General features: G+C 38.2%; 1 protein-coding gene across 19 annotated transcripts in view; it reads right to left on the bottom strand.

The window, feature by feature from the left end:
* LOC102141840 (uncharacterized) overlaps window positions 1-15,246 on the bottom strand; it is a 118,947-nt gene that overhangs the window by 42,766 nt on the left and 60,935 nt on the right. For 9 of the 19 annotated variants that reach the window (XR_010584441.1, XR_012429919.1, XR_012429918.1 and 6 more), the window contains one exon: window positions 12,381-12,438. Coding sequence is in view for 4 of the 19 variants with exons in the window: in XM_065538627.1 (XP_065394699.1) it covers window positions 12,381-12,438 (58 nt within the window). In the remaining 15 variants the exon portion in view is untranslated. Of the gene's footprint in view, window positions 1-4,509; window positions 4,603-10,010; window positions 10,127-12,380; window positions 12,439-12,662; window positions 12,791-15,246 lie in introns of those variants that run through there. The other 10 variants (XR_012429917.1, XR_012429916.1, XR_012429921.1 and 7 more) reach the window with 4 other exon arrangements.

Below are 15,246 nucleotides of genomic sequence, written 5' to 3'. Positions count from 1 at the left end.
TTTTGTGTTTTTGTTTTGTTTTTTCTTTTGTAAAGGCAATGAGCCAGTCCCAGGAAGGATCTTTTAGTTACATACAATTTTGTTTAATGAAATGTCATGGCTCTGTTCATATTTTTCTCTTGTTCTTCCAATCAGTATATAAAATTTTCTGAGCTCTTGTATTTGGAAGGCTGGAAGGGCCCAGACTTTGGAACAGTGTCTTAGTTTCACTGTTTTTGTTTTGATTTTTTTTTCCAGTTTTTTTTTTTAAATTAAAGCTATGTAAAGCTTGTGGATTAAACAGAATAAATTTCTAAATTAAAAAAAAAACTAAAATAACACTTCATACCCACTAGGTGGCTATAATAAAAAAAAGAAAGAAAGAAAAGAAAGGATAGTAACAAGTGTTGGTGAGGGTACGAAGAAACTGGAACCCTGATACATTACTGATAGGGATGTAAATGGTGCAGCCAGGTTTGAAAACAGTCTGACAGTTTCTCAAAATAATAAACATAAAGTTACCATATGACCCAGTGATTTCACTTATAGGTATACATGCAGTAGAATTGAAAGCAGATGTTCACTCAAAACATTGTACAAATATGTTTATAGGCTAGGCACGGTGGCTCACTCCTGTAATCCCAGCACTTTGGGAGGACAAGGTGGGCAGATCACGAGGTCAGGAGTTCAAGACCAGCCTGGCCAACATAGTGAAACCCTGTCCCTACTAAAAATACAAAAATTAGCCAGACATGGTGGCATGTGCCTATAGTCCCAGCTATTCAGGAAACTGAGGCAGGAGAATCACTTGAACCCAGGAAGCAGAGGTTGTGGTGAGCCGAGATTGCACCACTGCACTCCAGCCTAGGCAACAGAGCAAGACTCCGTCTCAAAAAAAAAAAAAAAAAAATGTTTATAGCAGTGTAATTCAAAATATCCAAAAGGTAAAAATAGTCCAGATGTCCATCAAACGAAAGGCGGTACATCCATACAAAGGAGTATTATTCAATCAGAAAAAGGAATGAAGTACTGATACATGATACAATATGAATGGACTTTGAAAACATTATCCTAAGTGAAAGAAGTCAGACACAAAATGTCACATGCTTCATGATTCATTTATATTAAGTGCCCAGAATAGGCAAGTCCACAGAGATAGAAAATAGATTAGTAAATTCACAGCCAAGGGGATGGGAGAACGGAGAGTGTCTGCTAATAAGAACAGGACTTCTTTTTTTATTTTTATTTCAAGTTCCAGGGTACATGTGCAGGTTTGTTACATGGTAAACATGTGCCATGGTGGTTTGATGCACCTATCAACCCATCACCTAGGTATTAAACCCAGCATGCATTAGCTATTTTTCCTAATGCTCTCTGTCCCCACAACCCACCTCCCAACAGGCCCCAGTGTGTGTTATTCCTTTCCCTGTGTCCATGTGTTCTCATGAAGAGGGTTTCTTTTGAGGGTCATGAAATGTTCTGGAATTAGGATAGTGGTGACAGTTTTATAACTTTGTGACTATACTAAAAACCACTGAATTGTAGGCTTTAAAAGGGTGAATTTTATGATATGTGAATTGTACATAAATGTTTTAGAAGAAAGAATAAAGGGTAATGGTAAAACTAAGAATGAATACAGTTTTTAGCCTATGTGACCAAAACAGTGGTGATAATATAAACAAAAATAAGAACTTCATGTGGGACAATTTGTTGGATAAATAGAAATAAATAAATTCAGTTCTAAAGACATAGTACTTGAAACTGACCGTGAAAATGGATGCCATCACTCAAGGAGAGAGCATGCAAAAATCAAGAAAAAAAGGAAGAGGAGAGAGGAAGAATGGGGAGGAAGAGAAGGAGAAAGAAAGGGAGAGAGAGGAAAGAGAAAAACCAAGAGGCGAGGATATAACTAGGAAGAAAGTCCACATTTGATAGTCAGAAGGATGACAGAAGGGAGTTAAGAGAAGGGAAAAAGAGGTGGAAGAACTAGAAGAGTACAATGACAAGAATAGTGAAAGGGAAGAACTTTTCATAAAGATGAGTGTAGCTAACCAGGCACGGTGGCTCACGCCTGTAATCCCAGCACTTTGGGAGGCCGAGGCAGGCAGATCACCTGAGGTCAGGATTCAAGATCAGCCTGACAAACATGGTGAAACCTCGTCTCTACTAAAAATACAAAATTAGCCGGGCGTGGTGATGCATGGCTGTAATCCCAGCTACTCAGGAGACTGAGGCAGGAGAATCTCTTGAACCTGAGAGGCAGAGGTTGCAGTGAACCGAGATCCCACCATTGCACTTCAGCCTGGGCAACAAGAGCAAAACTCCATGTCAAAAGAAAAAAAAAAAAAAAGAGTGTAGCTAATAGTCTGTCAAATGTTACAGACTGATCAAGGAGACTAGGAACGAATGCAATGAATTTGACAAGAAGAAAGGTCATCTGTCAACTTTCAGGAATGCTTTTCAAAAGAGAGATCCAAACTGCCAGTATTAAGAAGAATGGGTCATAAATATAAAGAGAGATGATTGGGAAAGGAAGAGAAATGGGACAGGAACATGAAAGGATGTAGAAGGACAATAGCAAATAAACTGAAGTGCACAAAACCCGACACAAAAAGACATTTGTACAAGCATAATTTATAATTAACATAAAATACAAACAACCTAAATTATCTAACGATATGTAAAAAATAAATGATTGCACAAATATAGAAGCATTGTCTGGTATCATGATTAAGAGAACAGACTCTCAAGCCAGACTGCTTAAATTTGAATTCATATTTATTTATTTATTTATTTAAGACAAGGTCTCGCTCTTTCGCCCAGGCTGGAGTGCAGCGGCACAGTCTCAGCTCACTGCAACCTCCCCCTCCTGTGCTCAAGTGACTGTCTTGCCTCAGCCTCTCAAGTAGCTGGGACTGTAGGCGCATGCCACCACACTTGGCTAATTTTTTTGTATTTTTTGTAAAGACAGGGTTTTGCCAGGTTTCCCAGGCTGGTTTCAAACTTCTGGGCTCAATCCCTGATCCACCCACCTCGGTCTACCAAACTGCTGGGATTACAGGTGTCAGCCACCACGCCTGGCCGAATTTGAATTCTGACTCTACCACTTACTAGCTGAGTGACCATGGGCACTACTCTGTGCCTTATTTCCTCATCTGCAAAATGGGATAATAACAATAATATCTACCTCATAGTGTTGATGGGAAGATTAAATGAGTTAGTATTTGCAAAGAATTTAGAACAATATCTGACATATAGTTAAGTACTATATAAGGGTGAATTATTATCAATACAATAGAATACCTGTGGTTGTTAAAAATGATATCAGAGAATTTCCAATGATTAACCAAAATATTGAGACTTAACATTTAACAACACATTGTTAAGTGAATAAAGCTGGAAAAATTATATACATTATGTGATCATAATTTACATGCACAGAAAAAGACTAGAAACATAACAGGCCAACACGAGTTCACTCAAAAAGATGGGACTGTAGGGGATTATTATTTTAATCCTTATGCTTTTCTGTATCTCTAAATGTTCTATCACAATAATTTATTATAGGTGGAAAAAAATAAACATGAAAATAGAGAATTCTAGGCTAAAATGGCTGACTGAATATATATATATATATATATATATCTTTAATCTTTCTTCTGAAACCACAGGAAAATTATAAAAAAGTATTTTTAAAAAAAATCTTCACAGACAGGGAGAACAGGAGAGCAGATAGCAGAAAAAAATAAAAGGAACCCAGAAACTATTGCAGATAGTGGAGAAAGCTGAGAGGCAACCCAATTTACACTACAGAATCTACAAAAAGCTCAGAAACCAGCAGCAACAGGTAATCTGTGAGTAAAGTGTGGTGGGGTGACTAATGGAAGAGAATTTTGTGAAAGCTTTTTGAGAAGCAGATACATCTATCATCTCCCTCACTCTAACTATAGCATATATCTAGAGGTTTATTCTCCAGGTTGGAGAACATCAGACATGATTAAGGGCTTGGGTACTATATGCGGCTACATGGCACATGTCAAGACACCTGGCTCCTTTCCCCTAGACACCTCCCAGAATGCTGGCAGCCAGACATTAACCCTTCAGCCAGGAGATTAGAATTTCCAGGTTTTCTTTGAGAAAAGTTACTATCCCAAGGCTTAAACCCTAAAGATATTGACAGAAGAGGGTCCACTAAAAACAGTGCACCTAGATCAGCAAACAGTGAAGTTCCAAGTCTATAAGCTTCCCTACACACTCATAACATTCATTTAGTATTTTATTCTCACACTTTTAATCATACGCATACATACAAACAGCCATTGCCAGACCTTTGAGGAAATCCTGTAGCATGAAAGATAGAAATGAAAACAAAAAGGGAAAGTCAGCCTGAAGAAAATGATTCATTGAGAAAAAATACTTATCATTAGTAACCCAAGAGAGGTATAATATGATACTGCACTCATGGAACACTGACAAGATGCTTTTTCAAAGGAACATTAAGAAAACAAGGCCAGGCGCAGTGGCTCATACCTGTAATCCCAGCACTTTGGGAGGCCAAGGTGGGCAGATCACTGGAGGCCAAGAGTTCGAGATCAGCCTGGGCAACATAGTGAGACCCCGTCTCTATTAAAAATACAAAAAAGTTAGCCAGACATGGTGGTAAGCCTGTAATCCCAGCTACTCCTGAGGCTGAGGCACAAGAATATTTTGAACCTGGGAGGTGGAGGTTTCAGTGAGCAGAAATCGCACCACTGCACTCCAGCCTGGGTGATGGGGCCAGACTCTGGAAAAAAAAAGAAAAGAAAGAAAGAAAGAAAGACAGAAAGAGAGAGAGAGAGGAAGGAAGGAAGGAAGGAAGGAAGGAAGGAAGGAAGGAAGGAAGGAAGGAAGGAAGGAAGGAAGGAAGGAAGGAAGGAAGGAAGGAAGGAAGGTTGGTTAAAAAAAAGAGCTCTAGGGAGCTAAAATCTAACAGCAATAATGACAAAAATCAATATAAAAATTCAAAATCTAGAAAGTAGAGCAAAAATACAGAGATAAAAATTACAAGAGAAAAAAATGAGAAATTTAGAGACAGTCCAGGAGTCCTCAACAAATACAGATGCTCCTTGATTTACAACTGTGTTACATCCCAGTAAACCCACTGTCAGTCGAAAATATTATAAGTTGAAAATGCATCTAATACACCTAACCTACCAAATATCATAGCTTAGACTAGCATGGGCATTTTGTAGACATGATGGAATGCAAAAACACAAAAAAAAACATCCAAAAATGCTAGCAACACAGTACACTGTAGAGTGTCTGTTGCTTGCCCTCATGTTGTGTGGCTGACTGGAAGCTACAGCTCGCTGCTATTGCCCAGCATTACAAGAGAGTATCATACAGCTTATTGCTAGCCCAGGAAAAGATCAAAATTCAAAACTCAAAGTACGATTTCTACTGTAAGCATATTGCTTTCACATCATCATAATATCAAAAAACCATAAGTCAAACCATCATAAGTCAGGGACTATGTGTATTAGCAAACCAAATCCAGCCATATATAAAAAGAATAAAAGCCATGATAAGGCTACTCAGAGCATTCCTTCAAGTACCACTTCTTGTAATATTAACTTTAGAGTTTTCTTGAAAATTTAATGATAACAAGTATTGAAATTAATCCTGGGAATGCACAACTGGTCAAAAATAGAAATCAAATCAATGTAATTCACCATATTAATAAACTAAAAAAAAAGAAAACCATATGATCATCTCAATAAATGCAGAAAAAGCATCTGACAAAATCCAAAATCTATTACTGATAAAAAAGTTCTCAGCAAAGGAAGAATAGAAAGAAAAATCCTCAACCTGACAGACTTCATATATGAAAAACCCTCAGCTAACATACTTAGTTGTAAAAGACTAGATGCTTTCCCTCTGAGATCAGGAACGAGGCAAAGATATCCATTCTTACCACTTTTCAACATCATATTAGAGGTCTAGCCAGTGCTATACAGCAACATCAACACAAGCATCCAGATTGGAAAGGATGAAATACAATAGTCTCCATTCACAGCTGACATAATTACATACACAGAAAATCACAAAGACTCTATAACAAAGCTCCTATAACAAATCAGTGAGTTTAGCAAGGTGAGAAGATACAAGGGCAATATGTTGAAATCAATTATATTTCTATACGCCTGCAACGAATAACTGGAACTCGGTTTGTAAAATATCACTTATAGCACCAAAAAAAAGAAAAGAATGAAAAGGAAGAAAAAAATATGTAGGTATAAATCTAACAAAATATGTGCTGGAGCTACAAAACGCTGATGAAAGGCACTAAAGAGGACCTAAATAAATGGAGAGAAATACTGTACTCATTGACTGGAAGGTTTCATATTATGAAGCTATCAATAGTCCACAAATTGATCTATAGATTCAATGCAATCATAATCAAAATCCCAGCAGGACTTTTTGTACATATCAGCAAGCTGATGCTAGAATTTATATGGAAAGGAAAATAAACAAGAATAGCCAAAACAATCTTAAAGAAAGAACAACAAAGTTAGAGGACTCACATCACCTAATTTCAAATTTTGTTACAAAAATTTAGTAATCAGTCTGTGCGCAGTGGCTCATGCCTGTAATCCCAGCACTTTGGGAGGCCAAGGCAGGCGGATCACTTGAGGTCAGGAGTTTGAGACCAGCCTGGACAACATGGTGAAACCTCGTCTCTACTAAAAATACAAAAATTAGCCAGGTGTAGTAGTGGGTGCCTGTAATCCCAGCTACTCGGGAGGCTGAGGCAGGAGAATCGCTTGAATCCGGGAGGTGGAGGTTGCAGTAAGCTGAGATCACGGCACTGCACTCCAGCCTGGCTGACAGAGTGAGACTCTGTCTCAAAAAAAAAAAAAAAAAAAAATACAGCAATCAAGACCGTATATTTGTGAGCTGATAGACACATAGATCAATGCAAAAGAACAGAGTCCAGAAACTGGCCAAACATATATGGGCAATTGATTTTGACAATGGTGCCAAGGTAATTTAATGGAAAAAGAGCAGTCTTTTCTACCATTAGTACTGAAACCACAGGGCACCCATAAACAAAATAGAAAAAAAAAAAACTTTGAGCCACAACTCACATATACCCAAAAATTAAGTCAAAATGGATCACAGGCCTAGAGATAAAACATAAAACTATGCATCTTTTACCAGAAAACGTAGAAGAAAATTTTGTGATCTTGGATTAGGCAGAGTTCTTAAACACAATACAAAAAGCATATCCATAAATGAAAAAAAAATGGTAAATAGGACTCATCCAAATTAAATCCTTTCATTCTGCAAAAGACCCTGTTAAGATATTAAGAAGATAAGCACTGAGAAAATATTTGCAAATCACATATCTCACAAAGGACTTGTGTCCAGAATATATAAAGAACTCTCAAAACTCAACAATAAGAAAACAAACTACCCAATTAAAAACCAAGCAAAAGATCTGAACAGACAAATAAAAACATGCAAAGATGTTAAACATCATTAGTCATTATAGAAATACAAATTCAAACCACAATGAAATACCAGTACACACCTATTCAAATGAGTAAAAGATAAAGAAAACTGACAATACCAAGTGCTGACAATGATGTGAACAAACTAGCATTCTCATACATTGCTGGTAGAAATGTAAAATGGTAACAACCACTTTGAAAAATAATTGGACAGTTTCTTTCCTTCCTTCCTTCCTTCCTTCCTTCCCTTTTTCTTTCTTTCTTTCTTTTCTTTTTTTTAGATGGAGTTTCACTCTTGTCACCCAGGCTGGAGTTCCGTGACACAATCTCAGTTCACTGCAACCTCCACCTCTTGGATTCAAGCGATTCTCCTGCCACGGCCTCCCACGTAGCTGGGATTACAGGCATGAGCCACCACACCCAGCTAGTTTTTGTATTTTTAGTAGAGATGGGGTTTCACCATGTTGGCCAGGCTGGTCTCGAACTCCTGACCTCAGGTGATTCACCTGCCTCGGCCTCCCAAAGTGCTAGGATTACAGGCGTGAGCCACCACATTTGGCCTAGGCAGCTTCTTATAAAGTTAAACATACTTTTCATATGACCTAGCAATTCCACTCCTAAGTATTTACCCAAGAGAAATGAAAACTTATGTTCACATAACAACCTATTTTATGAATGTTTTACAGCAGTTACGGCAACATTTATTCATAACCACCAAAAACTGGAAATAACCTAAATGTTCTTCATCTGCTGAATATATAAACTATGGCACATCCCATACAATGGAATACTACTCAATAATAAAAAGTAAGAAGTGAAATAAACCAGATCCAAAGGGCTCTATTTGACTCACTCTATGGCTTATTTATATGACATACTGAAAAAGGCAAAACTCCAGGAGTCGAGAACAGATCCATGGCTACCAGGGTTTCAGGTCAGGGAAGGGGTTGACTACAAAGGGATAGCATGAGGGAAGTATTAGACTGATGGAATCTTTCTGCATTCACATTGTGGTAGTGCTTCCACAACTCTATGCACTTGTCAAAACTCAAAGCATTGTACACCAAAAAGAATGAATTTTTGAAACAAATATATATTTAAATAGCATGCCTGCATGTGGTTCTTTGCATTATGTGATAACTGCAACATTATCTCAGGAATAAAATATATAATTATTTTTAAATTTACAAAAAAATTCTAAAAAGCGTTAGTGGTGGGCCCAAGGGGTAGAAAGGGAAGAGCAGAATATATTTATAAGCAGAAAAAAGGGGCCTCAGTGGAGAGATAAAGTAGATATGCAAGAAAGGAGCAGTAATGAATTGAACAAAGCTGTGAAAGAAAGAAATGGAAGGGAACAGAATCAAGCACAGAAGCGGCCCAGTTCTAAGTATCTTTCAAATCATAAATTAAGCATCATTACCTCTACAAAGCCTTCCCAGGAGCCCCAAAGTGGAAATTACCTTTTCCTCCTCTGAAACTCCACATCATTTTAAACATACTGTCTGATAACTCTTCCTAATTACTATGAGATAGAATTATTAATACTTTACATGTCTTATCTCCTGTTCCTGCCCCAACAACCCACTAGATTATAAATTATTTGAAAGCAAAGTTTCAGGAGCAATTTATACTTCTTTCCTCCACAGTGCCTTGCATTGTGCTTTCAATAAGTAAAAACAAAACTGCAAAACCCACAATAAGGATGTTGAGTAAATAATGCAGAGAGTAGTAGATGGTTTACTGATTGATTCTTACATGTGATATTCCTTGTATTACAATCCAGTATAATGACTTTTGCACAATGACACTTTTGTTATCAAACGTATTCAGTTATGGATTCATCTGAGTCTTGAATTTGAAGCAATAAATGTTCAAAAAAATGTCAAGGACATCAGTTACTTACAAAAATATATTAAAAAGTTCACCTTGGCCAGGTGCAGTGGCTCACGCCTGTAATCCCAGCACTTTGGGAGGCTGAGGCGAGTGGATCACCTGAGGTCAGGAGTTCAAGACCAGCCTGGCCAACATGGCAAAACCCCGCCTCTACTAAAAATACAAAAATTAGCCTGGCGCGGTGGCACATGCCTGTAATCTCAGCTACTCGGGCGGGAGGTTGAGGCAGAAGAATCACTTGAACCTGGGAGGCAAAGGTTGCAGTGAGTCGAGATTGCGCCATTGCACTCCAGCCTGAGCGACACAGCAAGACTCCGTCTCAAAAAAAAAAAAAAAAAAAAAAAAAAAAAATCACCTCAGGAAAGACCACCCATTCTAATTCCCTTGAAAAGTTATAGAAAAAGCAGATGGCTCTACAAGATTGGGGGTGGGGGGTGCATTAGGCTCATTTTAAGTAAGTCAAAAGTATAATTAAAAAAAAAATTCTGGCCAGGCATGGTGGTCTCATGCCTGTAATCCCAATATTTTGGAAGGCCAAGGCAGGAGGAGCGCTTGAGGCCAGGAGTTTAAGACCAGCCTGGGCAACACTGCAAGACATTTTCTCTACAAAAACTTAAAAAATTAGCCAGGCATGGTGGTGCATACCTGTAGTCTCAGCTACTTGGAAGGTTGAGATGGGAGGATCGCTTGAGCCCAGCAGGTCGAGGCTGCAGTGAGCCATGGTTGGGCCACTGCCCTTCAGCCTGGGTGACAGTGAGACTCTGTCTCAAAGAAAAAAAAAAAATTCTGAGGTACATGTATTTAATGTGCAAGTTTGTAATGTTCAATTATATCAATGACCTGTTTTTTCTTTCTGTACATAAGCTTACTCATCTTTCAATGACCTTATTTATTTCCATGGAGTTTAGGGATAATAAGCCATATGTAGATAAAATATTATCAGTCTACTGAATATATCACTGAATTGCATCATCGATGGCATTATACTCAGTTACAGAGCATTATGAATTCATCTACTCTCATTTTGTCACTGATATACCCATTTTGGACATGATATACTCAATCAGTATATCACACACATGTAACTGAATTTACTCTGTAAAACTTTTAGTGTAGGATCTGTTTTCCTATGATGATACACTTCCAGTGTTAAGAACGTGGAAATTTTGTTACAAATAGTAAGTTAAGTACCACATAACAATTAAGATATAATTCATTAGTACTTCCTTAAAAACAAAACAAAAAGACTGTCCTTCAGAACATGCCAAGGAGAGAATTTTTTTCTTTCTATGAATGAATGAAACATGATATGGGAATGAGTTGTGCATATCCCACCCCCCAAATTCATATGTTGAAGCCCTAACCTCCAATGTGATGATATTTGGAGACAGGGCTTTTCAGACCTAAGTAGGTCCCTATGATGGGATAGTACCCTTATAAGTAGAGACAGTGGCCGGGCGCGGTGGCTCACGCCTGTAATCCCAGCACTTTGGGAGGCCAAGGTGGGCGGATCATGAGGTCAGGAGATCGAGACCATCTTGGCTAACACGGTGAAACCCCGTCTCTACTAAAAATACAAAAAATTAGCCGGGCATGGTGGCGGGTGCCTGTAGACCCAGCTACTCAGGAGGCTGAGGGAGGAGAATGGTGTGAACCCAGGAGGCGGAGCTTGCAGTGAGCCGAGATTACACCACTGCACTCCAGCCTGGGCAACAGAGCGAGACTCCATCTCAAAAAAAAAATAAAAGTAGAGACAGCACTCTCTCTCTCTCTCTCTGTGTGTGTGTGTGTGTGTGTGTGTGTGTGTGTGTGTGTGTGTGTATCAGCCTCTCTCTCTGTCTATCAATCTCTCTCTCTCTCTCTCCCCTGCCCTGCCATGTGAGGACACAGGGATAAAGGCAACCATCTGCAAGCCAAGAAGAGAGCTCTGACCAGAAGCCAACTACGCTAGCACCTGTTTTTAAGCCACTCCGTCTATGGTGTTTTGTTATGGCAGTCCAAGCTGACTACGACAAAAACATATCAAGGAATTTGGAGACAAAACCCTAAGCAATTCAGCACTTTATCAGTGAAGTACTGCAGGAAGAGAAATAGATAGGATGCAGGAGAGGGGACACTGAGGTATATACAGCCTGGCCCTTTTACTGACTTCATGTGAGACCCAGAACAACTTGGTCTTTACTTTGTAGTTTGGCTACAGATTCTGCATCTATATAATTATAGGACTGGATAAGCTACTCTGACAGCCACTGCACAGCATCACTCCCACCCTCACTTTGACTATGACTGTACCTTGAAACTGCAGTCACTAACGATGCTGCAGTGACTAGGTGAGACAGGAAGAAATAATCACTGAAGGCAGCAACAAGGAGAATAACAAAATGTCGTGCATAAATTGCAACTCTAGCATGACAGAATGCAAAATGTATAACTGAGATAAACATTTATGAACTCTGCTTCAAAAACAAAGATCAAAATTGAATACTGGCCGGGAGTGGTGTCTCATGCCTGTAATCCCAGCACTTTGGGAGGCCAAAGCAAGTGAATCACCTGAGGTCAAGAGTTCAAGATCAGCCTGGCCAACATGGCGAAACCGCATCTCTACTAAAAATACAAAAGTTAGTTGGGCATGATGGTGCCCACCTGTAGTCCCAGCTACTAGGGAGGCTGAGGTGGGAGGATCACTTGAGACTGGGAGGCAGAGGTTGCAGTGAACCGAGATTGTGCCACTGCACTCCAGCCTGGGTGACAGAGTGACACCCTGTCTCAAAAAAAAAATTGAATACTGCACCACCATCACCATCTCTTTGTACTAAAACTTAAGATGTCCAAAAAAAAAAAAAAGAAAGAAAGAATGCAGATACAACAGAAAGTGAATGCTGCAACTACACAAAGCACAGTGGTCATTCATGTCCCTCCTACTCTTTGTTATAGTATACAATGATTTTTTTTTTCCAAGATGAAGTATAAGGAAGCATATAATTGCATAGGGAAAAGAGAATGTGAGATACTAACCCCGGACATAATAGTGCTGTCAGCAAGGCATTTGTCTTCCACTTAACACCTTTAAATGCTGAGGAAGTAAAAAACAGAACAGTTACTTTAGCAACTTGATTTAGTCCACTTTACAAATACTTTAGAGTAATTAAGGCACAATTACATTTTCATAGGTCGGCTAAAATTCCCCCACGCATTTTTTTTTTTTTTTTTTTTTTTTTTTTTTTTTTACTTTACAGCCTTTTAATTTCTACATTTAACACAGCAACTTCCTGGAATAATAACAGTTGAAATGCTTACTCTTATACATTATAGCAGACACATATCTAGCAGGGGTTCCCAGAAGGACCCATAACACAGTGGCACAGGCCATTAAAGCTCCTCCATTGGCAGGAGAAGGAAAACCAAGGCAGGACAGACCTAAAGGCACAAAAATGAAATAGAAAACCAGCAACAATAATAGTCTCAAAAGTACATAGGACTTTATAAGAAATTAAGCACAACCTTATTAAGACATTATATGAAACAGCACACAGGGAAATTATCTAATGGGAGTACTACAAGCAAGGGATGCTACAAGCAAATGTTATTTGCTTGGCTAAATACTTGACACTTTCTCTTAATGAAAAGGTCTGATTTTCCATTCAAGGTAAGTGGAAGTAAGTTTTCATAAGTTGAATTAGCCTTAATTTCACTGCCTAAATCAAAATTACACAAAATATCTCCCCCTTTCCCACTTCAGTAGTCACTCCAAAAACAGCAAGTCTTTTTTTCCCAAAGAAATTTCCTTCTGTTTCCTTTTATTCAAGGTGAGGAATGAAAAAAATCAAAGTGAGACTTGGTCTCAGGAAAATATAACCCTACAAGCTGATTTTTGAAATTATCATTGACATCTGAAACACCTAATGAGCCATTTTTTACAGCAGCTTTGTTTACGAAAATCACTACTCTGGCTATCAAAAACTGACAAGCTCCATTTTTAGTTTATAAATGAAGGCCCTAGGGTTCATCAGCCATTGTGAGCCCACTACAGATGCCATTCCATTTATACACTTAAAGACCAGCACTTAGGCTTGCTGTAGCATTTCAAAATGCTAGCTTTTGAATCATGAACTCCCTTAGCCCACTTAAAATATGATTCTACTCACATACTGATTTTAAGAATGCATTTATTTTGCAAAGCAAGAAATATACGTATTGGAGTTTACAATAAACTATTCAAAACTAAAGAAGTTATGGAAGGTGCTTGATATAGGAAGATACTTAGACATATATTCTTAATTTGAGAAGACAGAAATGTGAATACTATAAAATGCAGATTTCCATAAACTTTGGGGTATAATTTTCCAAGTTCCTTTGTACAAAGGAATCAAAGTTTAACATATGCTGGCAGCTTACTATGCATGTTTGACATATCTGAGTGTACTCATTTAAAGTAATAAAGGTCATAAACAAAACTTGTGTTCCTTGACCCAGGAAGGCTGACAGCAACATTGTGTTCTTTGGGGGCCTGAAAACAACTGCATGAATCATCTTCCAGCCAAGCCCCTACTGAGCACCCTCCTACACATAAGAAAGTCTCTCTCAAGCCTGTAATCCCAGCACTTTGGGAGGCCGAGACGGGCGGATCATGAGGTCCGGAGATCGAGACCATCCTGGCTAACACAGTGAAACCCCGTCTCTACTAAAAATACAAAAACTTAGCCGGGCGAGGTGGCAGGCGCCTGTAGTCCCAGCTACTTGGGAGGCTGAGGCAGGAGAATGGCGTGAACCCGGGAGGCGGAGCTTGCAGTGAGCTGAGATTCGGCCACTGCACTCCAGCCTGGGTGACAGAGCGAGACTCCGTCTCAAAAAAAAAAAAAAAAAAAAGAAAGTCTCTAATAAGCATACAAGTTACTATGACAGAAAGTAACAAGTTAGTTGAAACGGAATTTTCCTTTAAAGGCAGACTAACCAGAAATCAGTGGCTCATTATGAATTTAGCAGGTCTCTGGAAGGTACATGATCCTGCCACACAAATGAATCACTGCCTTACTCGAAGTTTTGCATCCGAGGGAGTGTGTTAATTACATAAAACACACAACTGATTTGCTTTTCATGAAGAAAGCAAAATGATTTAACCTACATAAGGAACTTGACCAATGTAATAGCAATTAAAAATTGACCGATACACAAGTGGTCACAAGAGTCAAAACAGTATAAACAGTATAACCTAAAGTATAGTATTTTGCAATGTTTGATATTGTTATCTCATACTTCCAATCAATGAAAATCTTTAATAATGATATTTTGAGAGTTCAGAAACACATAAAAAAGGATATAACCAAAAAGTTGATAATAAACAACTCTCTAATAAATCTCCCTGTTCTTTTAAAAAAATTTACTCAACTCTGTACTTTCTGATTTGGTATAACATACAAAATCACTAGGCATAAAAAATGTGCTGTATTCAAGGTGCAATACTCTAAGTAGAAATATAACATTGATGAAAACCGGGCAGAATAGGCACTTAAGTATTTGTTGAATCAAATATATGCATTTTTACTTATGGGAGAATTCATCTTATTATATCTGATAATATCTTTATGGAAAATCCTTAATATGATGTTAGCCACCGTTCCAGATAAGAAAAGAATAACAACAAAGGAATTTACCATAGTAGAAAATTTAAGAAAGAAAAAAAGAGAAGTTAAATCTCAAAATTTCCTAATTGAGCACTGAGAAAAAATGCATGTACATATAAAAGAAAGACATTCAAATTATCATTATGTCAATCAGTTTTCTAACGTTAAATTTCGATCAGTGACTGAATGCATCAATATATTAAGTGAACTTAAAGCAACACTATTCTTAAGGTTATTTTTAGAAAACTTTAAGAGTACCT

Source organism: Macaca fascicularis, chromosome X, assembly GCF_037993035.2.
Source record: "Macaca fascicularis isolate 582-1 chromosome X, T2T-MFA8v1.1".
Classification (NCBI taxonomy): domain Eukaryota; kingdom Metazoa; phylum Chordata; class Mammalia; order Primates; family Cercopithecidae; genus Macaca; species Macaca fascicularis.
The sequence above is the reverse complement of the archived record's forward strand: the minus strand, read 5'-3'. Positions and strand labels throughout refer to the sequence as shown.